Genomic DNA, 26,096 nt, shown 5'->3' on the forward strand with positions numbered 1-26,096 from the left:
CTTTTGAACAGTGTCACCCCCTCCTTCATTTTTTTCTGCTTTCCCCCCAACTCTCCCACTTCCCAATGTATAGTTCATTTCCAACATAGCGTCTAGTGAGTATCACTGATGAATTAGTTCATCCTTTGTCACACCATTTCCCTGCTTCCTCTTCCCCTCCCCAAATCAGATAAACTTACATACAAGACCTAAGTATTTTATCCTAAAACAACCTAAACACCGGGACAGGCTCAGTAGATGGAATGACTGGGTCACTGTGGCAGTTGCCCACTGCCAACTTTGCTGCTTCATGAAAATGATAGTTTGCTGTCCTTTTTTGGTGGCTATGTAGTAGTTCAGCCATTTTTATCTGACTCCTGGACTCAAAGTGAATTAATGCAAGCTTGACCCTTGGAGGTAAGCGTTTTGTTCGTGCTTTGCATTCCTATTTATCCTGCTCAAAGTCCCTCATCTGCGTGCCAGGCAGGAAGTGCACACTGCAGACCATGTCTTTTGTTTCTGCTTAGAAAGACTCAGCTTTTTGTCTTGGCCATCTCCTAGCCAAAGAAAGAGTTAGTTCCCCTCACTGGGGATTCATGGGCAGAATTTCCACTAGATCAGTCACTCTTAGAAAGGAGGGTTGGTGTCCGGGGGTGGGGAGTGCCAGCATGCCCAGAGTGGCATTTTATTTTTAATTTTTTACATTTGTTGACTTTTATTCACAACCTATTTTTTGGGCTGGGAATATGGCCTAGTGGTAAAAGTGCTTGCCTCATATACATGAAGCCCTGGGTTCGATTCCTCATCACCACGTATATAGTAAAAGCCAGAAGTGGCGCTGTGGCTCAAGTGGTAGAGTGCTATCCTTGAGCAAAAAGAAGCCAGGGACAGTGCTCAGGCCCTGAGTCTAAGCCCCAGGACTGGTAAAAAACAAACAAACCAAATACAACCTATTTTTCAAATACAATTTTCTACCTTATTCCCATTCCCAGTCCAGTTATACAAGTGTTCTGTGGTGGAAAGTTCTAGAATAAATACATCAAAGAAGGAAAACAAAGCAAAGCTGTGAGGCTAAGTTTCATGCAGCAGGTCTCAGAGCAGCATCTTAACTCAGTGTAGGTCTGTCATCCCAGAGGAGGGGTTTTGGAAAATATTCTTCACATTCCCAGCTCTGTTAATGGAACGATGGGATAGATAGCAAACAGGATGCCGCCACAAGACAAGACTGGCTTATGTTGCCAATGTGGGTCTGTTGTGAACTTTGACCTGCAGGTGTGTAGGCCTTGGGTTGCAGTGTCTGATTATGGCACACAGACTCTGCATTTGAAACACCGCCTTGTGCTCTCTGCTTAGACAGAGGGTTTGGAATTGGGAATCATGTCATGGCAAAATATTTGGGATCTGAAAATGGCATTAATTGCTAGATTACTTTGTAAATTTAACTGAAAAATAACACATAATGTGCGCATGTGCGTGCGTGCGTGCGTGAGTGTGTGTGTGTGTGTGTGTGTGTAGGTGTGTGTGGTCCTGGGGCTTGAACTCAGGGCCAGGGTACTGTCCCTTAGCTTTCTTTTTTCACTCAATTCTAATACCCTACCACTTGAGTCACAACTCCATTTCTGGGTCTTTGATGGTTAATTGGAGGTAAGAATCTCAGGACTTTCCTGTCCAGGCTGGCTTTGAACTGAGATCCTCTGAACCCAGCCTCCCAAATAGCTAGGATGAAAGGCATGAACAACTGCTGTCTGGCTAACTCACTGTGTGTGTGTGTGTGTGTGTGTGTGTGTGTGTGTGTGTGTGTGTGTGTGTGTGTGTGTGTGTGTGTGATGATCTTGGGGCTTGACCTCAGGGCCTGGGTACTGTCCCTAAACTTTCTTTTTTTGCTTAAGGCTAGTGCTCTACCACTCGAGTCATAGCTCCATTTCTAGGTTTTTGGTGGTTAATTGGAGTTAAGAGTCTCATGGATTTTCCTGCCCAAGCTGGCTTAGAACAGTGATCTCCAGAGCTCAGCCTTCTGAGTAACTAGGATTACAGGTGTGAGCCACCTGGGCCTGGCTCTTTCAATATTTACGTAGACAGTAAAAATGAATTTATGAGTGAATTTATCCATCCAGTTTTTAGAAAAGTTTACTGTGAAAAACACAGAAGAAGATATTTTGCTACTTTAGGATTACAGGCATGAGCCATCAGTGCTCAACAATGTTAGCACTTAAGGTTCCTTCATCTAGCAAGCTGAGTGTGCTCCCTGCAGGGAGATAAGACACTAACATGCATACACAATGTGAACACAGCATGCACATACACTGACACAGACACACACAAACCAAGCTTAGGTAACACGTGACTGTTGAGTTGTGCCTCTACTCTGTGGAGGTGGTATTTTCATTTAAGTATATTTTCCTTTTTAAAGTATTTTTTTCCGGGCTGGGAATATGGCCTAGTGGCAAGAGTGCTTGCCTCATATACATGAAGCCCTGGGTTCGATTCCCCAGCACCACATATACAGAAAATGGCCAAGAGTGGCGCTGTGGCTCAAGTGGTAGAGTGCTAGTCTTGGGCAAAGAGAAGCCAGGGACAGTGCTCAGGCCCTGAGTCCAAGGCCCAGGACTGGCCAAAAAAAAAAAAAAAAGTATTTGTTTCCGTTTAAGTAAGCGTTTCTGTTGGTTTCCAGTTGAGGTAGAATGAACTAGGTATAAATTCTTTCCACCTAACTTCCTCTTTGTTTATTGACATTTTTCTTAGCAAAAGTTCTTTTGGAAAGGTACATGTATAGAAGGGCCAACAGAATGTCCTTTTGGCACAGTAGACCAGGCAGGGCACATTGTTTCTCAGCCGGGAAGTCCAGGGGGTGATTCGGAGACAGAACTGGAGTTCCATACAGTCTTCCCTGGGGGAGGCTGCATTCTGAGTGATTTAGAAGCCTGGTGCTGGTGGCTCATGGCTGCATTCTAGCTACTCAGGAGGCTGATATCTGAGGATCACAGTTTGAAGCCAGCCCTGGCAGGATAGTCATGAGACCATCTTTTTTGGGCGGGGGGCAGATGGGGGGGTCCATTATGGGGCATGAACTCTGGGGCATGGGCAATATCCTTGAGCTCTTAAAAAAAAATTTTTTTTTGACTGGACTGGCTTTGAACCTTGATCCTCAGATTTCAGTCTCCTAAGTAGCTAAGATTATAGGTGTGAGTCACCAGCACCCAGCCTCCAGAAGTGGAGCTGTGACTCAAGTGGTAGAGTGCTAGCCTTGAGCCAAAGCAGCTAAGGTCAAGGGTGCAGGTGGCTCACACCTGTAATCCTAGCTACTCAGCTGAGATCTGGAGATCACAGTTCAAAGCCAGCCTGGGCAGGAAAATCCATGAGACTCTTATCTTAAATACTGGAGCTGTGGCTCACGTGGTAGGACACTAGCCTTAAACAAAAAAAGAAACTTTAGGGATTGTACTCAGGCCCCTGGACTGGCACCAAAAAACAAACAAAACAAAACTCAAAAAGCCAAAATGATTTAGAGCCTCTGGGACCTGCTGCATCATGGTTTCAGGGGCCTCATTCAGTGCATGTTTTCTGGCACGCCCAGGCTTTGGACACAGGAAATCCTGGAGATGGCCCAGGCTTGTGTTTTAAAAAGCCATGTAGGGGTCTAGTGTGTGTGTAGCCATTGGAATCACAGTGAGTTATATAATAAAATTAATTACAGTATTTGCTGCCTTACTCTTTAGAGAATATACGTATTTCACAGTTGGATAAAATGGGAATGAAGTTCTCAGACATAATATGTAGGCTGTTATTACTCAGAGTATTGACTGAAGAGATGGGCATGAGTCTGCACTTATGTCATTGTTTAATGAAGCAAGTCGTTTTTAGTTACTTGTAGATAAATGATTATGCTTCAAAAGTAAACATCTGCCCCACCCCTGCTCCTGTCTCCCCATACCCTGCTCAGTGTCTGGGCCTTTGATGTTCTCCTAGCCTCACTTTGCTTTTTCTTGGGAATAGGAGGTGAAGTGGATGGCAGCTTGCTGGGTGGGCAGAGCTCCTGCTCTAGCACCTGCCCATGGGAGGCCCAGGTACTCAGGTGCGCTCAGAGGTGTTGTCTGCTTCTGGCTGCAGGTCTTTATTTGCTCAGGGATGCTGTCATTTCTATGATTTCATAATTTTCCTTTTGAGCACTCTTTTGTCTTTTTTGCCCCTCTCCCTGCCCCCAAAGGCTCAGAATGCCCAGCAGCTCCATGAACGCATCCAGTCGGCAAGTATGGATGCCAAGCTGGAGGCCCTGAAGGACTTGGCCAGCCTGTCCCGGGACATCACCTTCGCCCAGGAGTTCATCAACCTGGATGGCATCTCTCTCCTCACTCAGATGGTGGAGAGCGGCACTGAGTAAGTAGCTGGTGTCCACACTGGTGCGTACACTGTTGTGCTCACACTGGCATCCACACTGGTGCATCCACACTGGTGTCCACACTTCCCTCCTGTCCTCTCTGCTCCAGATCCAGCTGTTTCTCACATTCTTTACCCCTATACCTCCCAATGCTGAAGAACAGAGTCTTGGCTACATCAAGAGACCACCCCTGGAATACGTTTTGGAAGAAGAAAACATTCCAGGCACCAGTGGCTCATGTGGCTAGGCATAGCTTAGCTACTTAGGAGGCTGAGATGTGAGGATCATGCTGCGAAGCTCAACCAGGCAGGAAAGTCCCTGAAACTCTCATCTACAGTTAACCACCCAAACCCCCCAAAAGTGGAGCTGTAAAAGTGGTAGAACACTAGCCTTGAGCAAAAAGGCCCAGGAACAGCACCCAGGCCCTGAGTTCAAGCCCCAGAAAAAGCACACATACCAAAGTAAGGCAAAACACACTTTAAGGATTAAAATAGGTAGTGAGTTTATGATTAAACACAGTAAGCACTCAGAGAATACCATACTTTATGCTAAGAAGTAGAAAGTGGGGAAAAATGACAAAGATGAGGGTCTTGCCTTGCAAACATGGATGGAGACTGTTTTATAGGCTGAACCCAGTTGATGAGAGTTTTTGTTGAGGAACTGGAGGCAAAAGACTGGGAGACTTAGGCCTCACCAGGACTTTGAGCCTGTGACATTAGCCAGGGAGTAGAGGGAGCAGGTTCTGTCATGTGCCAGGGAGGGACTGGCATTTGTGGTGGGGGAGCCCACCTTCTCATGACAGCTCTGGTTCTCTGGTGTGAGTGAGGGAGTAAGGAGCCAGGGTGGTGTGGAGAGCACCCCTATACACAATCTGAGACCAGGTGAGCAGGTGAGATTGCAGAATCAGTTAATTGCTTCCTAACAGGGAAGTCATAATGTAAGAGTTCCCTATAGATCTGTATTGGAAAAGGATAAACCTCATTGGGGATTGTGGGTTCAGCATGGGTCCTTTACATTTCTCTTCAGCACTCAGGGACACAAAGAATAAGTAACTTACACAATGGATTCCTCTTGTGTCCCTTCCTCCCCCACCATACCACTGGCAAGATTTAAACTGCAGTTTTATTTTTCTTGTTCAAATAGAGTACATGTTACAACAACAGGACTCTTCCATCTGAGAATGTTTGTGAAATTTGGAATCTGGGGTCTTACTTTATAGACAAGTAGAGAAAGTCTCTAAAATGAAATCCAAGACCACTGACAAACTTGTGCTATCTGGAGAAGGCCAGTGAGATTTGTGTGTGCCAGTCCTGGGACTTGAAGGACAGCCTGGGCATTGTCCTTAAGCTTTTTTGCTCAAGGTTCGCATTCTACTACTTGAGCCCCAGCTACACTTCCAGCTCTTCGGTGGTTAACTGGAGATAAGAGTCTTAGGGATTTTGAATCTCCACATCTCAGCCACTCGAGTTGCTAGGATTACAGATGTGAGCCACTGGCACCCAGCACTCAGCCCATTTGGAGTTCTTAATGAATGATGCCTGAGACTCCAATTGTAGCAGTTTCCCAGAACATCATCAACAGGGGAACAGAGAAACCCAATGTCTGGATGTTACTAGAAGTGAAAACAGCCTGAAGAAAGGCCAGCGAGAGTGAGTTTAGAGAAAGGAGAGGGAGCTTCCTGGCTGGGACAGAAGTAGGAGGCCGTGGGGGTAGGGGGCTATAACTGCCAACATTTCACCCTCAACCTGGGGCCACAGAGAATTGCCTCATCCTGTGGTCAGCTTGTGTCACAGAGTGACACCTCTGCTACCTAAGGGACAGGGAGATGTGGGGCTTGCTACCTCAGTGATGGTATTAAGTGAGATGAGAGCCCGGGCCTGCTGGTGTCCACTCATCCAGGGTGGTGCAGTGTCAGCGCTGACTGGAGAGTTTGTGCCACCGACACTTCGTGCCAGGGCCATAAACAGTGATCTTGTGCAAATACTGCTTTTCCCCTTTTTTATTTTTGGCAGTACTGGGATTTGAACTCAGAGCCTCACACTTGCTAGGCATGTGCTCTACCACTTAAGCCACACTCTCGAGGTTTTCTTTTTGTTTATTTGTTTGCTTTAGTTATTTTTCAGAGAGTTTCTTGTGCTTTTGTGCCTATGGCTGGCCTCAGACTGTGGTACCTATGTTTTCCACATAGCTGGGATGGCAGATATGTACCACCATGCCTGGCTTATTTGTTGAGTTGGAAGCTTGCTTACTTTTTTTTTTTTTTTTTGCCTGGCTGCCCTGGCTTCCATCTGAGATACTACTGAATTCCACCTTCCTCATCATAATCAGCATTGCATATGGCTGCAGGCAGCCCTGCTTTGCAGGGACAGGCAGACCGATACAAGGTCAGATCTTGGAAGCATTCTGTTCTACAGTGTCCTCTTAGATTTTCCCATCACACTGGGTTCCTGGGAAGGAATGTCCTATCTCTGGATCTCCTTTAGTTCTTCCTTCACTGTTTTACATAAGTTCAAAGCCTTGCAGCTTCTGGCGATTGGGGAAGGAGGGGCTGAACCTCAGGTTCCCTTTCCTGTCTCTTGCAGTTCTTAGAGATGATCATTTGGTCCAAAGCAATTTATCAGAACTTTTGCTCAGTTAAAGAAAACAAAGAGAGAGAGACTGAAATGAAAGATACTTTTTTTTAATAAGGCAACCTGGCTTTTCAATTAAATTAAATAGCAAGAGTTTAATTAATTGCCAGGAACCCTTTGGAACAGAAACTACACAGACTAAAGCACTCTTGCAGTTGGAGAGGTTTTTAGTGAGGACTCCTGGCCCTGAGTGTGCAGCCTTCCAGCTGGGAAGGAAGAGAATCCCTCTGCTGCCTAGTCTGTGGAAAGTTTTTGGAACCACAGAAAACAGAGCTGGGATTTCCTCCCTTAACTTTAGTAATAATGAGACTGAAAGATTGCTTGCCTGCCTGCTTGTCTTCAATCAAGGTTGTGTGCTTCAAGATCCTTCTACAGCTACCCAGGAAAACCACAAGGCTAGTGCTCTACCACTTGAGCCACAGTTTACTACCAGCTTTTTGGTGGTTAATTGGAGATGAGAGTCTCAGATTTTCCTGTCCAGACTGGTTTTGAACCACAATCTTCAGATCTCAGCTTCCTGAGTAGCTAGGATTACAGGTGCCCAGCCATTCTTAGTTTCTGACTAATACTGACATTTAGAAAGCAAGTTGAGTTCTGAGGAAGGCCATTGCTCCAACCTCAGCACAATTAGGGATGTCAAGGGGGGAACAAAGGTGATTACACAAAGGTATTTCAGAAATGAGTGATCTGATCTGATTTGATTTGAATGGCAAAAAAAAAGTGGGGGGGCCCTGCAGCACAGCCCTGTGGGTTTCGGAGCTCCCACACACAGACATTTGGGCCGCTTCCTCTGAATCCTCCTGCTGTTGAATCCCTGGGATGCAGAGCAGGGAGGTCCCATAGAACAAAGGGAAGGCACTTAGTTCCCTTTCCAGTTGGCTCTGTGTCAGGAAAATGACACCACTGGAAAATGAGTCAGCCCTGCAGACAAACTGGCAAAAGCGAAATCTCTGTTTCCAAGGAACTCACAGTCCTTTTAAATCAGCCATCATTCCTTCAGGAAAATGGACAGGGAGCATCAAACACAGGAATTCTTTGTCATCTGTACTCCCCCCCCCTTCCCCCTCAGCCCCCATGCTCCGCCACCTGGTAAGGTCTTGGTATATATGTGTGTGTGTGTGTGTGTGTGTGTGTGTGTGTGTGTGTATATATATATATATATATATGATATATATATATATTTCCTATTTTATTTTAATTTTGTACCAGTAATGGGTCTTAAACTCAGGGCCTTGTGCTCTTGCTTAGATTTTTTTTTTTTTTTTTTTTGGCTAATGCTAACATTTGCTAGTTAGTTAAGCCACACCTCCTCTTGGAACTGAGGTCCTTAGATATCAACCTCCTGAGTAGCTAGGATTGTAGATGTGAACATCCAATCTTATATTATTTTAGATCTACTCAAGATTTATAAAAGTAGAATTGTAATATTAATTCTCTTTATAATTTGCTATTTTTGTACCTACTAAAAGTTCCATGTCATTAAATACTTCTCCCATTGTTTTTTATTATTTTTGTATGATTTCATCATTACAGCTTTGCTTACATACAAGTGATTAACAATATTATGTAATAATTTGAAGGTTATAGACTCTGTAATTAGCCATTATCTTAATATAGGATATTTTACATTGTTGCTTTTTGAAATGTTTTCCAAATTGCTTTAACTAAAAGCTAGTGATTATTGGAATTATTTTGCAAAAATTAAATTCCTTACTCAGAAGATATACATTTTAAAACTTAAAAAAAAAAGAGGGGCTGGGGATATGGCCTAGTGGCAAGAGTGCTTGTCTCGTATACATGAGGCCCTGGGTTCAATTCCCCAGCACCACATATACAGAAATGGCCAGAAGTGGCGCTGTGGCTCAAGTGGCAGAGTGCTATCCTTGAGCAAAAAGAGGCCAGGGACAGTGCTCAGGCCCTGAGTCCAAGCCCCAGGACTGGCAAAAAAAAAAAAAGAAAGAACAGTAAAGTAACCAGGTGCTAGTGGCATATGCCTGTAATCGTAGTAACTCAGGAGGCCGAGATCTGAGGATGATGGTTCAAAGCCAGCCTGGGCAGGAAAGTCCCTGATACTCTTATCTCCAATTTACCATCAAAAAGCTAAAAGTAGAGCTGTGCTCAAGTGGTAGAGTGTTAGTCCTGAGCACAAAAGCACAGGGATGGTACCCAGGCCCCGAGTTCAAGTCCCAGGACTAACACACACACACACACACACACACACACACACACACACACACCACACCACATATACATATGCACATACACACATGCATAAAGAATACAAGACCATACGTATTAGTGCTTATTTCTATTGATACTGATTTTTAAAAGAGTCTCAGATCAAACTTGCATTATTCCAGTTGTCTTTTTCTTACCTGTGAAAATTACCTTCATTTTCATGTACTGAACTTTGGTGTGGCCTTCAAGTGTCTTGGCTGTCACCTTTGAGAAAGGGGTTGGAGGTTGTATTTAGCCAAGTTTGTGTTCTTTGAGCACCATACTTTATCCCTGACCCTGAACTAGGCCTGACATGGGGGAAAACCCCAAGATGTGTATGACAGTAGGCTTGGCCTTGGCTGACATTTTTTGCAAGCCATTGTCAGCTTTCTTGGAAATTGCTGTTTCTCAGAGGACATAACTGTTCTGGGAGGGCTAAGTGGCTCCTCTCTACTTAGCATCAAAGCCAGGCTCACCATGCTGGTTTTGCATTTCACCTTTAGAGAGGCAGTGACCAGCAGCAGCAAACTCCAGCCTGAGCCAGAAAGAGGGATCTGTGGTCCTGCTTTCTGTCCTCGCTGTGAGGTTATAGCTTCTTCCTAGTTCTCTCTGCCTGGGTGCTAGTGTGTGGGGGCCTGGGGTAGTCCTGATGGGAGCTGCCCCTCTCTGCCCCTCTGGAGCACAGCCAGGAATTAACATCACAAAGGCCCAAGGAGCCAGCCTTGGCAGGCTTTGTCTAAGTCCCCAGAAAATCCCATACAGGGCCTCCTCTCCCTGGACAACCTTTGCTGTTGAAAGAGGGAGAGTGCCATTCATTCCTTGGGCTAGGGCAAGACATTTTTTGACCTCTAGGAAACCTTAGCCTTTCTACCAGCCACAGCTCTTCTGCTCACATTTCTTTCTTTTCGTGAAAACATGAACTGTACTTGGAAAGAGACAGAGAGAGGGAGAAGGAATAGAAAGGGGTTTTATTTAGGGGGACACATACCACAACAACTTTTCTGAGGCCACAGTAAGGATGCAGAGGTTGGGAATGTGGGAAAACATGTTGGGGGGGGGGGTGGGAAGAAGAGTGATTTTTAGTGTCTCCAACAAAGAATTGAATGATATGTGCATGGGCTTGTGTGTATGCACATGAACACACACACACACACACACACACACACACACACGTTGCAGAGCAAGGAAGAATGTAATACAGAGAGAAAATACCACATTGAGGAAAATAGTAGGCTTTCATTGGTACTCTTTTAAGAGCAAACATGAGCTTAGCTTTCCAGCATTTGGAGAGTTCTCCCTAACAGCAGTGGGCTGATCTTAGGGAAATGAGCAATGAGCAACAGCGACTAGCCACACTTGTAGATGGGACCTGCCCATGAGCACAGCTGTCATCCCAAAGTTTTAAGCACATATATAAAATGCAGCACATGTGCAGGAAGCCCTGAGTAGGAGTTTGTTGGGCAAACGTCAGGCTAAGGATGCACAAGGATCTGTGTGGGTGGCTTCAGCTTGGTTGGAACTGGCCTAGAGTTTCCCTACCACCAGTTGATAGCCCCAGCTATCAACTAAGCACTAATCACCCCCAAGGTGAAATTGCCTTAGTAGGTGCTAGGGAGGAGGTAGGAGTGAAGCATGACTTGAGAGGAGGCTGGTTTCGGCATTCTTTCCCCAGGCTCACCTGCCCACAGTCAGGCAAGTTGCTCTCGGCACCGGTCCCCAGAGGACATGAACATGTAGAACCCCAAAGATGCACTGGCCTCAAGCCAGAACATAACTTTGCAATCTTGGCTTGATGTCATGTGTGGAGCATGCATGTGTACAAGCCCGTGTACACACACGTTACTACGGGAGTTCTAAACCTAGGGAAGTTTCACAGGAACAGAATGGGGAACCTCAAGCTGTCCTTCACTCACAGAGCCCACTCAAGCTGTCACTCGGGATAGTGTTGTACTATTTGGGGTATGCCTCACCACTCAAGTTTTTTTTTTTTTTTTTTTTGGCCAGCCCTGGGCCTTGGACTCAGGGCCTGAGCACTGTCCCTGGCTTCCTTTTGCTCAAGGCTAGCACTCTGCCACTTGAGCCACAGCGCCACTTCTGGTCGATTTCTGTATATGTGGTTCTGGGGAATCGAACCCAGGGCCTCATGTATACGAGGCAAGCTCTCTTGCCACTAGGCCATATCCCCAGCCCACCACTCAAGTTTTATAAGTTATTCTGGGCACATCTTTTGATCTATCTCCACCCAGTAGTTCAGTCTCCCAGTCTGCAACCCTTTCGTAGGTCTTACATTCTTGAATGATTTGGATATCTTTTTAAAGACTCCAAATTTAGCAATTTAGTAGAAGCTATCTATGTATCTAATCATCTATATCTTTCTATATTTCTGTCTATTTATCTACCTGTCTGAGAATCTATCTGTCATCTATCTGTCTATCTATCTATCTATCTATCTATCTGCTTGTATTTGCCAGTTGTGAGGTTTTCAGGGCCTGGGTGCTATCCCAGAGCTTGCTTCATTCATTCATTCATTCATTCATTCATTCATTCATTTCAAGGCTAGTTCTCTTCCACTTTAGCCACACCTCCATTTCTGGCTTTTTTAATTTTTGCAAGTGGAAGATATTAACTGAAGATTAGAGTCTTATGGATTTTTGCTGCCCAGGGTGGCTTTGGCCATATTCCTCATATTTCACTTCCTGAGATGCAAGGATTTCAGGCATGAGCCTTTGGTGCTGGGCAAGTAGAGAATGTTTTAACTAGGTTTATTAAAAGGTAATTTGTGATGCCTGGGAAGATAACTTAGTGGTAGAGTGCTTTCCTAGCATTCAGGAAGCCCTGGGTTTGATTCCTCAGTACCACATAAACAGAAAAAGCTAGAAGTGGCTCTGTGGCTCAAGTGGTAGAGTGCTAGCCTTGAGCACAAAAGAAGCCAGGGGACAGTGCTCAGGCCCTGAATTCAAGCCCCAGGACTAGCAAAAAAAAAATTCTTAAGGATTATTTCCAGAGAAAAGTGTTATGACTAATACAGATATACATATAAGCATGCGTTAGAAGAATTTATCTATTTTACATGAGAAGACTAGGCAGATGTTATAATTGTTGCAAAGAAAAAGTCAAAAGAATACAAATTCTATATGAGGAAAGGAAGGTGAAGATGAATTGCAATTGGAGGTCTAACTGGTTTTCTACCATCAGGCAGAAACCATTTAAATCACTTTCAGAGGGAATGGATGGGGCCAGGGATTTCTGTCTGCCCATCTGCCATCCACCTATATCCATCCATTGCCTATCCATCATCTATTTATCCATCCACCCATCCATCTATCAGTTCATCCATCCTTTGTGTTTCCTCCCTCCCTCCCTCCCTCCCTCCATTCCTCTCTCCCTCCACTCCTCCCTCTCTCTCTCCCTCTCTCTCTCTTCCTCCCTCCCTTCCTTCCACTATCTACTTCCCTATACATTGTAAAACAGCCCAAAGACAGCAGGACTAGAATCTGATGGCTCAGGAAGGTATGTTACAGATACTACAGTTTTGTCTTTGAAATGCACACATGTTCCTCCAGGTTTGTATAGTTTTCTCATAACTGGATCCATATTATGTCTTCAGCTTGACTTTCTCAAGTACCTGTGGGTTCAAATTATTTTTCTCCCACAATGTCCTATTTGTGGCACATGACTACAGCAGGTATTTTAGCAAACTGCAAGGCCCTCTCTTATAGGACCAAGACGGTCAGCTGGCATGTTACAAAAGTTAGCTACCTAGTCATTGCTTTAAGTTCTGTTCCTTTTGACTTCTTCTGTATCCTCTGTGGGGTTTCTCCCTATCAACCATGGATCTGTTTTGGTCCAAATGGAGCTACCTGTAAGTAAATGTGATGACTGGTGTAAGTGATTAGTCTGATCCTGATGTTTTTGTTGCCTCCTATCATTATTTAATGCCCATTTATCCCTTTGAGTGGTGTATTGAATGCACTGAATGCCTGCGCTCCTGGTTCTAAACCTGAGTTTGCTCCCAGATACATTGTTTGTGTGAATCAAGTATCACTGCATTCAAACATGTTCCTCATGGCTGTCTTTCAATTTTACAGACGATACCAGAAATTGCAGAAGATTATGAAGCCTTGGTAAGACTAAATGATCAGATTATGTTATACTTTAATACTTCCTGTTTTCTGTCTGAGTAATTAAAACCTGTCCTCTGGCTTATTTTATAACTATGTATCTACATATTTTGAGTAAGTTTTTACCCCCCTTTCTGTTTGATGTCCTTTTTGTTGTTGTTGTCTTCTGTCCGTCATAGGGCTTGAACTCTGGGCCTGGGCTCTGTCCCTGAGCTCTTCAGCTCAAAGCTAGCACTCTACTACTTGAACCACAGTGCTATTTCTGGTTTTGGGGTGGTTAATTGGATGTAAGAATCTCATGGCCTTTCCTGCACAGGAACTATGATCCTCAGATCTCAGCCTCCTGAGTAGCTAGGATTATAGGTGTGAGTCAGCAGCACCCAGCTATGATGTTCTTATACACAGGTTCTTTTTCAAACCTACCTCTTTTTTTCCCCCTTTGTGGGAGAGAGTATTTATTGTTGGTTACCACTAAATGGTTGCAGAGGCTTTCCTCCCCCTTGCCTTCCCCTTTAGAAAATGGGTGGAGTTCTGTGCATGACTTTATGCAGAGCTTTCTTCTTTGGTAGCTTATGTGATGTTCAGAGATTAAAGGCTTTGATTTTCTTCAGTGACTCAGAAGGAAGGAAAAGCACTGCATCTGAAAAGTATTTGGAACTGATATGTAGATTGGAAAGGATTTGCTTCAGGCCTGAGAAAATGTTGGATCACTTGTGGGCTGAATCCACTTCTCCTCTTCTATCCGCTCCTCCTCCTTCTTTTGTGTTGGTTCTTGGGACCTTATGCTCTTGCTTACCTCCCTGCTCATAGCTGATGCTTTACCACTTGAGACATACCTTTACTTCTAGCTTTTTGCTAGTTAATTGGGGAGAAGAGTCTCATCGATATGTCTGCCCGGGCTGGCTTTGAACCATGATCCTCATGTCTCAGCCTAGTGAGGAGTTAGGATTACAGGCGTGAGCCTGTGTCAATAGCTTTAAAAAGCGCCTTTCCTTTCTTTTCTCCCGTCTGTATCTGGTATGTCATTCCATGAAAACACTGGGATGCACTCTGCTCTGAAAAAATTGGCAGCATAAATTTAGATGCTTGCTTTGAGATTGGCTGGATTTTTCTGGAAGGAAGATGATCCCTAGTATGTTGAGAAACATTTCTTTGAGTCATACCAGCACACATGGTGTGCGGCTGGCTGTGACAGTGCCTGTGGCCCAGTATGTAAAGTTTGCAGACGCTTCCTTTTGTGGCAGTCACTACTGTAGAAGTTATTAGCCTAGCACATAATAAAAACAAACAAACCCAGTAAATAAAAATGTTCCAGAATGTGCCATGTGCTTGCTTTTCTTTCCCAGTGCTTTCCAGGCATGGTGTTCTGTACAGATGGAGTGTGGAGGTCAGAACCTGGCTTCTCCCTTCTCTCTTCGGGGTCTGAATCTCTCCTCTCCAGAAGTGGAGGTGAACACCCCGATGGAAGGGTTGCAGGACAGCCCTTCCAGCCACCTTGCTGGAAAGAGGGCCTTTCATGTGAAATGTGTCAATATTCAAACATAACGTCATTTCCTTGTTGCTAAAGGTTTGAAGTTGATGTTTGAAAAGGTTCTTCCTCAGGAATAACTTACAACTTATTCCAGGGAAATACATGTTGTATAGAGACTACATACAGTGTATTACATAATCTATCACACATATATGTATTATGTATTTTTATATAGTATACATTATCTCAGTATGAACATTTTACATATTTTTGTATTAAATGCATTTGTATATGCTATATGCATGTATTATATAGTAGGTTATATAATTCTATTTATCATTTATGTATATCTATCATCTATGTATCACCTATCTTCTATCATCTACAAATATATTTTCCCTCATCTCAATCTTGTATCAGTTCTTTCTCTCTCTGTCTTCTATCATCAATTTGTCTGTCTGTCTCTTGTGTTACTAAGTAGATCAGGAGAACCATACTTCCTGTGACTACCTCAGTGGGTAAGTGAGGTGAAGCACCCTTTCTCCCACTTGTCTATCACTCACAGAAATGGACCACTGTAAGTATGGAGAGCCTTGCTTGCCATCTCCAAAACGGTGTTTCACTTCCTTGAAAGCCTGAGAGGGAAATCTTGGTCCCCAGCAGCACTTGGCGTTCTTCTTCCTCTCCATCTTTTCCCGCTACTAAGGTCCTTGAAGCCTGCCTGGGGAGTCTGTAGACAGACTGGATTTCTTTAGGGCAGATTGATTGTCCTCAGATGGGCTCCTTCAGGCCATTTATATTAGGGTGGGAGTGAGCTGGTAGATAGGAAGTAGAGACAACCACTTTCAGATAAACTGGGAATGTCAAGATGAATTTAAGCCAGGCATAGTAGCTCATGCCTGTAATCTGAGCTATGCAAGAGGAGGAAATTGGGAGGCTTGTTATTTGAGGCTACTCTGGTCAAAAAGTTATCTCTAGTCCCTCTCAGCCAAGGAAAAGCTGGGTATAGTGATGTGCATACATCATCCCAGCTATGATAGGAAATGTGAACAGAAAGTTTGTCATCCAAACCAGCCTGGGCATACATGGGAGACTCAATTTGAAAAATGACTACAGCATAAAGGGCTAGGAGTATGGTTCAAATGGTAGAGCTCCTATTGAACAAGGGCAAGGCCCTGAGCTTACACTTCAGTACTGCCAATAAAACAAAACAGAAGAGCAGCTTGAGCCCAGTTGTGGGCTCATCTCCTTTCTCTCGGCTCTCTACTGGTTTCTCTAACTGCTATCACCAAGGCAAAGATCTGGGCTTGAGTAGACGCTGTGGCAGGTGAGTGGAGATTGCATTTCTAATCTGTTATTATTAAGATTGCATTTCTAATCTTTTATTATGTAAGATATGAGTAAATGCCAACTATTTGTTATTATGTGATTGTTTTTCTCTTCATGCATAAGTAAACAAAATAGCTATTATTTCTTGCTACTAATACATTATTATCTAAAGTTTTCACAGTACTGTAATACTGAAGCCTGCCCAATCTATTCATAAATCTTATGAATTGCATTTATTACCTGCTCTTATTTTTCCTAAGGCCATTTCTGTTATTGTTACATTCTGACACTTGAATTCTCTTGTAGAGTGGATTCTCCCAGAACTTTCATTTGACCTTTCTTGCTACTGTTTTGAGTCATCATCCACCTTGCTTTCTAGTTATTTGTTCTCTCCATCATTCCCATTTCCTGTTGGGAGCTTGTCTTTGAGGTGTAGGCCACTGGTGCCACCTAGGGCTGCCTGTGTGTAGGAAGCCACAGACATAGGCTGCTTTTCCATCTGGCCTTTCCTTGCACTTTTCTCCCTTGGTTCTGAGAACATAGAATTCTTTCCACATTGAAGGCAAAACGTTTGCCCTTCCTGCATCCACAATGCTACTTTTTACATGGCTGCTCACTTAGCACTTGCCACTTTCTGTTCCTGATCAAAGGCTGGGTTTGCTCATTTTCTACTCCATTACTCTCTGAATGAGGAATCACCATCATCTTCACCACTACCACCACCACCATCATCATCCTCAAGAATGGGGAGACTAGTGTTGGAGAGTTCGCTTAGAGCTTGACGTGGGGGGCTTCTGTGTGCGGCTCCAGAGATCACCTCGTGGCCCTGTCTGTCCAGTCTGTGATCTCCCCTCTGGTCTCTGAATTGTGGTCCTCCTCTGAGAGTCACCTCCCTTTGTGTGGCCTCTTGCCAGCATCACAACCTTTGAAATAAAGCAGAACTTAAAAAGTCATTTTATTTTGAGACTGGGCTGAGAAGAGTAGCAGGAAGGGATACTGCAAAGCTGTAAATGTAAACCTAAATCTAAATCAGAATCTGTTAGCAGACTTTGAGATGAAGCAATGATGGGATGTCTGTTCCTCCAGATTAAAAATTGGAATGACTGGCTTCATTAAAAAAAAATAGCGGAGTATAGGTATCTGTATTATTGTATAACACATGATAAAAATCCTATCATTCTATCTGCTTATAGAGAGATCCTTGATGGTTTGGAGTTACTAGACGATGATGATGATGACGATGATGATAAAAATTTATGATAAGAATGAGCATATCCAAAATTTCTGAAATGTGTAAATGCCTAAGAATGTTTTTGAAAGCACAGTCACCTAGGAAACTATCTAATGAAAGTATTTCACAAAGATGGTCCCCCTGAAACACACTGGTCATAGACAACTTTCCATCACCATGGCCAATACCTGATTTAGTTAACTCACAACAAGAGGTGTTTACTGTGGCTCACATTTTAGAGGTGTTAGTCTATGATGGGCTGGGCCTGTTGCTTTGGGTGAGGCAGCTCATTATGATGGAACAGAAGCTTTCACCTGACCGTTCCCCAGTGACCTAAGGACTTCCCACTAGGCCCTGCCTCCTACAGTTTCCATTGCCTCTCACCAGAGCTGCACTGGGGAATCACACCTTTAACATGTGGGCCTTTGTGATTCGTTTACACAAACTATCATCTCCTAATCTCTCAGGATCTCTAGACCACATATCACACTCTCCTACTGTTTGGGGTCAGCAAACCCAGTATTTGGAGTCATAATATGATCATCATCTATAGTGCCTGAAACCCATTAACTCAAGACAGAGTGCTGGCCACTGTAACATCAACATGAATATGCTTATTTACGTGCATGTGCTGTTTATGTTAAAGTTACAGAGGCTCTGAATCCTTACCTAAGGGCTACTATGCTAATTGAATCATTTTGGATTGCCCTCTTGATTCTTTGGCTTATAAAGGAGCACTGAGCTGCTCCTCTGTAAACTACCATTTACTGAATATTGATATGCTACCGGCTTTATTCAGTGTGCTACGTGAACCTTACCTTAAACAGCCATTATTTACTTTCTAGCTGAGAACCGCAGAGGCTCAGAGAGGCCAGGTGAATTGCTCCATGTTTCTCAGCTCCCTGGCTGGCTGCAACATGTGTCCCTTCCTGTCTTGTTTGTTGCCAGCCTGGCGCTTGAGCCCATGACTCTGTCCAGCTGCTTGTCCAGCGTCTGGGTCTGCCTTCTGAAGCTGGCTCGCTTGTGCACCTCCCCACTGCCAAGCACTGACTCGGTGTCCCCCCGTGTTTTACAGCTTTGGGGACATGCTGTCCTTCACGCTGACGGCCTTCGTAGAGCTCATGGATCATGGTATCGTGTCTTGGGACACGTTTTCAGTGGCGTTCATTAAGAAGGTAAATGCCAACTGTGCTTTCCTAGGCCTCAATCCCTCCCTCCCTCCGTTCACAGGCACCTTTCTCTGCTTTGAGGATTGTTTTATCATTGTTTCCTTGGATTATGTTAAAATGTGTGTGTGTGTGTGTGTTAAATAGGATTATACATGTGGGGCTCTGGACATTCTGGGTGAAAATGACCTTTTGTCCCTGCAGAGAACATAAACTGTTATGTGTACGAGAGTCCAGAGTTAAGGAAACTGTGTTGTTGCTAAGGCTGCAGTGTCGGCGGTTGCACTGCACATGGCTTCAGAACTCAAGCTGAGCTGCCATCTTCACTATCCATCCCCAACCTGGTGATCAGCGACAGGAAAGGAGGCAAAGGACGCTGAGTCCAACACTCATAGGTTAATGAGGAGATGAGGAGGCTGAGGTCTGGTTCAGGTGTCTTAGGTAGGGTCCTTCCTGCTGATGCATGGTCTTGGTGGATCTCAGGTGTTAACCACTGGGACTGCTTCTTTCTGCCAAAAGTATCAGGGGGATGGGCAGAGGTGGGGGTGTGCCAAGTCAAACATGTGACTTGAGAGCTGGGTTTCTTTAAATGATGGGAGAACGTGGCACCTTTTCCATTTACTAATGAAAATGGTTTGCCTTTACTGAAGCAAATTTTTCAAAAAGCACACATTAAATCCCAGGAAGCAAAGTTGTGACAAATTAAATTTAAAAATTTGATATATTTTAAAAGGACAGCACGCTCCCATTTCCTCATTCCCTTTGCCTTTCCACTTAGAAAAAGTCCCTTAAATGAATCTGCAAATTAGTCACCAGAAAATTACTTAAGGTTTTTGGGTAAGGTTCACTTTTTATTCATTAGGTGGACCAAAATCAGCATCCTGACAACCTCAGATTTGTACTGCCCCCTGTCTTTTAAATGGAGCTTTATCTCAACCAAAATAATTAGGAAAAGTGCTGATAGAAGATGCTTCTTGGGCCGGTGCCTAGCAAGTGCCATGTCCTGGGTTCGATCCCCAGTTCCAAAAAAGAAAAGACAAAAAAAAAAAAAAAGATGCTTCCTTCTGTGGTCTTGAGTTGGCTTCAGATCGATGCCAAGTTCAGAGCACTTTGGAGAAATAATGTTCTCCCTGCCAGATCTCTCTCCATGTTTATTCTCTTTGTCATGTGTGCATTTAGATTCTAGTTTACAAATTGTAGCTGCAAGAACTAACATTATTTCTTAAATGCCTCGAAACATGGAAGCCCTCAATACCAATATATTGTGGGGTTTTCTTTGTTTGTTATTGTTTGCTGTGCTGGTCCTGGGGCCTAACCTCAGGGCAGGGGCTCTGTTCCTGAACTTTTTTTCCTCCAGGCGAGCACTATACCACTTGAGTCACAGCTCCACTTCTAGCCTGTTTGTTTTTGGTAGTTTAGTGGAGATAAGAGTCTCATGGACTTTCTTGCTAGTGCTGGCTCAAAACCGAGATCCTCAGATCTTAGCTTCCCAAGTAGTTAGGATTACAGGTGTGAGCTACTGGCACCTGGCTATGGAGTTGCTTTTTAATGACTTGTCTACTTTGACAAAGGGTAGGAAGGCATGGAGAGAAAAGAAAGGAAAGGAGAACTTCCTGTGTTCTGCGTTGATTTTCTTCTGGCCAAGCATGGCTCCAGTACCTTCTCTGGGAAGGGAAGTTTCCTATGTATTTCCCAGAGGCCTTTGCTCTGAGGAGGCTCTGGCTTGCTGGGCAGATCAGATGATTCCACTGCCCAGACAAACATGCAGCCACTGGGCTTCAGAGAGCCAGTCACGTTGGCTCCTAAAACCTTGAGAGATTTAGGAACCTCTACCAGATAATCCAGATGATTTAAATAAAATTCAACCCTGCAGCCCCATGGTTCTTTTCTATCCTGATAGCATATGAGAATTTTGAGTTCTACTTCTGAAAAGTGATCTAAGTAATTCTCTGTTTAATTTAGGGATCACTTTGCTTTGCTTCTGGTTGGTGGTACTGGATTTGAACTCAGGGTTTCATATTTGCTAGGCAGGTATGTTACCACTGGAGCCATCCCCCAGCCTTCTTCTGTGTTCATTGTGTTTTAGACAGGGTTTGGCACTTTTCTGTTCTTTCTATCTTGGCAGTGCTAGGGTTTGAGCTCAGGATCTCATATTATCTAGGCAGGTAAGCAGATCAATCTACCACTTAGCTATTCTACCAGCCCAGGGCTCACCTTGGCTCATAATACTTTGGAGGTCCTGCTACCTATGCAGCCATCGTAGCTGGGATCACAGGGGCGTGTCACCCACTACATAATGGCTCTTTTTGGTGAGATGAAAACTTGAGCAGAGAGGAAACTGAAAAGATGCTGTCTTAGGAACCCAAGGAGGAGGTGGACCACAGGGCTCATGTGGTGTGTATTCACTATTGGAAATGGGTGCCACATAGGAATCAGGACACAAGCTCGAAGCGAATTCAGTTAAGTTTTTCTTCCACAGAGGGTCATGATGATGACAGGAAGCCAAGTAAGCATGTGGCAGGAAGTCCACTCGGGTGTTTTATCCTTACCCCATCACAGCCCTTGTTCCATTTGGTGAGAACTTAGGCTCACAATCTTGTGTGATTGGTCATTTTGAAAAGGGTTAAACCTTTATCTGAGCCATCAACTGAGACCCCTGGCCCAACCCAGGACTTGTGAGGAAAACCAGGGAAGTGGCATAGCTAAAAGAACTTCTGGTGAGATGGTGGCAGCTCCTCTTCACACGGGGTTGCTTGTGTCCAGCAAGCAGTCTAACAAAAAAGATTCCAACTCCTCCATCCACTGAATTGGTGTACAAAGAGAATGAGCTCAAACATTCTCAGAGGCAGGTTCCTGGGATAGGAAGCAGTTAATGATTATGGGTACCTGAAAAGGTGTGGCAGTTGGGAAGGGAAGAGTAAAACTACAATGATATCTTTTCATGCCATTCAATTTTGAGCCTTGTTGGAATAACTAAAGGGAGATAGATGCCGAGACTGCTCACTTCAAGTAATTCACAGCTACTGCTTTTTAATCTATCCCTGCTTTTAAGGAAATACCCATGGTTCTTGCTCATCTTGTGTCTCTGCAGTGTCTGCTGTGTGGAGCCAGGAATCCTCATCACTCTACTTGGACTGAATATGAAAGGGCTTGGGACTGGGAGTTGGTAGTGGGGACTTGACAAGGTCAGCAACAGGTTCTCAAGTATGACACCCCTGGATTCCTAAGTCACATCCAGATTCCATAAATGGAGGCAGGAAGGGGGCCATGTGAGTGCTGAGGAGAGCCCTTGGTGGAGAAAAGGTTAAGAAGTTCTGATCAATGAACTTCCTTGTAGGTTCTTCACTTTTCTTATGCCCGGGTCAAGAGTCATATTGGAACAAGTTGGGCACTGGGGGCTCACGCCTGTAATGTTAGCTACTCAGGAGACAGAGAACTGAGGATCACAGTGAAAAGCCAATCTGGACAGGATAGTCTTCGAGACTCTTATCTCCAATTAACTATCAAAAAGCTGAAGTTGGGGGCTGGGAATATGGCCTAGTGGCAAGAGTGCTTGCCTCATGTACATGAAGCCCTGGGCTCAATTCCTCAGTACCCCATATATAGAAAATAGCCAGAGGTGGTGCTGTGGCTTAAGTGGTAGAGTGCTAGCCTTGAGCAAAAAGAAGCCAGGGGCAGTGCTCAGGCCCTGAGTTTAAGGCCCAGGACTGGCTAAAAATAAGTTGAAGTGGAGTTGTAACTCAAGTAGTAGAGCACCAGCCTTGAGTGAAAAAGTGGGCGATAGCATCCAGAACTTGAGTTCAAGCCCCAGTATGGGCAGAAACACTTATTAAAAAAATAAAAAAGAATTACATTGGAACAATGGAAATGAATGGAGAGGGGAAGTTCAGGAATTTATACTCTTCTTAGAGAGGGCATAATTTATGTTACAGACCTGGGCCCCGGGGCTGGGGCAGGTGGGGTGTGAATGCCATTGGACTTCTGTCAGGGGGGGGGGTCTTCCCTTGGTGGGACTATAAAGAAGCATGTTAACTTGCAGCAGATGTGAGGAGCAGAGCTGACACCTGCCCGGGACAATAAACACACTCACACAAGAAGAGCCACCACAGTCTGTTAAGTTTTTAATCTCCCCATGCTTTCCCTGTAGTTCCTACTATATAAAAATGGCTTTTGGAATGTGACGACAGGCACATCCCTGTTTTCCTTCACTTTATTCTTACTTACTGAGGTACAAATGGACGGGGGTGGGCTGGCATTGGGGTCTGTTCCCCTGCTCTGGCCCCCATGTGGAGGCTGTGAAGTGGAGTTGTGGGGTGTTAACTAGAATGGTGTTCTGGAAGGAGAGAGCCATGGGGAGGGGCTGTGCCTGGACATAGAAGGGAACACATTTGTGTTGACAGAGGGACTCAGGGAGTGGTTACTTGTCACAGAATCATTATTTTAGCTTTTAAGAAAGCAATCATGTTGATACAGTAATGGCCTTTTAGTGTGGGTTGTCAACAGACAGTAGAAAATCTTAACGAGGTGTTTAAAATAAAACTTTTATGGTAACCACGTGTCTGGACTGTCTTGATCCATGATTTTAACCCTTTTATTTTCCTTCCCTCTTATATTGTGATTAGCTAGGGATATAAGGATTGATTTCCCCTTAGGGAATGCATTTGAGAACTTGAAACTAATACACTTTTTAGCTACCAGTAGGAAAAATGATCATTTTTTAAACCCTAAAAGTTAGAACAGGAGAGAGGTTCCCCCCTCTTCTCTTCTCTTCTCTTCTCTTCTCTTCTCTTCTCTTCTCTTCTCTTCTCTTCTCTTCTCTTCTCTTCTCTTCTCTTCTCTTTTCCTTTCTCTCTCTCTTCCTCCCTTACTCCCTCCCTCCTTCCTTTCTTCCTTCCTTCCCCCTCTCTCTTTCTTTGCTCTTCTTCCTCCTCCTCCTCTCCCGCCTCCTCCTCCTCTCCCTCCTTCTTCTTCTCCTTAGTCTCTTCTTTTTTAGTAATTTTGAATAGACAGGAGAGTAGCCAGCTGCTGAAAAGTTGCCATTTGAATTACTTTGCCAAGTGTGATTTGTATGTGAGGAATATATCAGAACATAAGACTTGTGGATAGAATGAAGGAAGAAAGAAGCAGCTTGAGGAGGGGAGAGGAATGGCTGTGGTTCACACTGAGTTCACCACCTCAGGAAAATGTGCCAGTTCTTATCATGTTCATGGTAAAATTATCTGCCCCGGAAAGCTGAAACTCAGAACACTTGTCTCGGGAAACCTTGCAGAATAATTCTTTCTTTGAGGATAACCAGGGAGAGAACTGTTGTGTTACCAGGGATTATAAGAGAGGTTCTTTGTGTTTGGTCATGATTTCACCAATCTCAGTGCTGACTGGGTATATTTCTTATTACTTTGAATTATGTTCCATCCTTAGGGCCTGAGATCCTTGCTGAGTTCCTGATTTGCTTCGTTCCTCCTCCCATCCCCCTTCTTTTCCTGTTAACTCTATGAGCCATTAATGATGTGTGCTGCTTGGGTTTTCAGATAGCAAGTTTTGTGAACAAGTCGGCCATCGATATCTCAATTCTGCAGCGGTCCTTGGCCATTTTGGAGTCCATGGTGCTCAATAGCCATGACCTCTACCAGAAGGTGGCGCAAGAGATCACCATTGGCCAACTCATTCCTCATCTTCAAGGGTGAGTATGCTGTTCTCCTGGGAAGAGGGCTATTCCTTCAGGGGAGGGATAGGCTTGGAGGGGCTTCCCAGAGACTGCCACCAAGATGCCTGCAAATTGTGTGGTACTATTCTACTGAATACACAAATATCCTTTTCCTTATTTTTTTTTTCTTTCTGGTTGCACTTACTGTACCACTTGAGCCATATACCTCTGACCCTTTTTCCCTCTAGCTGTTTTCCAGCAGAGTCTTGCATTTTTGCTCAGGCTGATCTTGGGACAGTGATCCTCTTTCCCATGGCTTCTTGCCTAGCTAGGGTTATAGGTATGAACCACCAAGTCCAACTTGTGTGTTGAGATGTAGGAGTTGCTGACTTTTTGTCTGTGTGGGCCTCCAACCTTGATGCTCCTGATCTCTACCTCCTGAACAGCTTGGGTTTTAGTGTGCCACCATACCTGGCAGCCAAAACAATCTTGACTCAGTTTATGGTGAGTCCTGTTTCCCTCAGCCCCCTCCCACTGACATGGCGAGGTGAGTTCTTATCCTTGAGGACTGCTTTGTCTGTCCTTGGTATTGCTCTGGCCCCTGCCCCTGCTGTGGGAAAACCCTAAGCTTCTAATGCACCTTGGCAGCTATCAGTAGAGTTTTTCTTTTAAGGCATAGAACTATGTTTTCTCCTAAGTTCTTTACTGAGGGTGACCAAGCTGTATAATATTTTCTATAATATCATGAACACATTCAGAATTCATTAGAAATTTTATGCTAGACATTGCCAAACAGCATTTTTCCCCTCCTTTGATAGAACTGGGGTTTGAGCTCAAGGCTTCATGCTTGCTAAACAGGTTCTCTACCACTGAGCCACACCATAGCTCTTCACTGGGAATTTTTCACTGTAGTTGTATGAAGGAATTTCATTTCAACATGTCGGTTTATGAGCACATGACATCTTGACTTGTGTCACCCCTTCCATCTCTCCCAGCCCCACTCATCCTCTCAAGTTTTCTGGCTCCATCTTCATATGTGTACATTGCGTATTATGACTTCCTCTCTCCACTTAGGGTCCTTATATTCCTGAAATTAAACAGTCTGTTAATTGTTCAAAGGAGTCACACCCCTGCACATACACTTGGCTCAGCGCTGAGTGGTCACTGATAGCAGTTGCATAGCCATTTCCAGCTCGGGTGCTTCAAGTCTGCACTCAGCGCTCACTACAGGTTTGCAGAGAGTCCTTCCTTTTCCTCCCACTGGTAGGAGGACCTCTGTTTCTGTGTGATGCGATGCTGAGCTTTATCACGGCTTCCCTCTGGGCTGGCTCACCTCACCTGACTTCCTGTGTCTTTTATCTTTACAGAACCGATCAAGAAATTCAGACCTACACCATTGCGGTCATCAATGCCCTCTTCCTGAAAGCTCCCGATGAGCGTAGACAGGTGAGCTACGTTGCTTCTCTCTTTGTGTCCAGGGTTGGGAAGTGTTTGTGCAGAGAACACCTGACCTTTTTCCTCTCTGGGTGTCTTGGAGGGCTGCTTTGTGGCTCTGGGTCCTGCCATTTCACCAGGCAGGGCGTGGTGGAGGGAGGAGGTGGAGATGGCTGAAACGAGTATATAAGAACCCTTCCCTAAAATCTCAGAACACACAAAGATGGGAGCCTGGCTGATTTGATAGCTTCTGATGTAGAAGCCCCTGGGGTCTTCTGTCATGCAGTCATGCACCAAGGCCAGGGAGGCTTTGTCCCCATTTTTCAGGGGTGTTCTATCTGCACAGGAGAGCAGGAGATGGAATGTGAGAGGACTGGCCGGTGTCTGGAAAGGGTGCTTGTGGTGGAAGTCACCAGGAGGAGGCACCTGGAGAGGGTGCTTGTGGTGGAAGTCACCATGTTCATGTATGGGATGCGCTCTTTGTTGGGTTCTAGGTCTT

General features: G+C 44.6%; 1 protein-coding gene across 2 annotated transcripts in view; it reads left to right on the plus strand.

Moving 5' to 3' along the window:
- The window catches only part of Elmo1 (engulfment and cell motility 1), a 438,867-nt gene that overhangs the window by 134,159 nt on the left and 278,612 nt on the right, over window positions 1-26,096 (plus strand). For both annotated transcript variants that reach the window (XM_048339446.1, XM_048339445.1), the window contains exons 7-11: window positions 4,184-4,353; window positions 13,290-13,325; window positions 18,429-18,528; window positions 24,048-24,199; window positions 25,531-25,609. In XM_048339446.1, coding sequence (XP_048195403.1) covers window positions 4,184-4,353; window positions 13,290-13,325; window positions 18,429-18,528; window positions 24,048-24,199; window positions 25,531-25,609 — 537 coding nt within the window. The remainder of the gene's footprint in view (window positions 1-4,183; window positions 4,354-13,289; window positions 13,326-18,428; window positions 18,529-24,047; window positions 24,200-25,530; window positions 25,610-26,096) is intronic.

Source organism: Perognathus longimembris, chromosome 2, assembly GCF_023159225.1.
Source record: "Perognathus longimembris pacificus isolate PPM17 chromosome 2, ASM2315922v1, whole genome shotgun sequence".
NCBI lineage: Eukaryota > Metazoa > Chordata > Mammalia > Rodentia > Heteromyidae > Perognathus > Perognathus longimembris.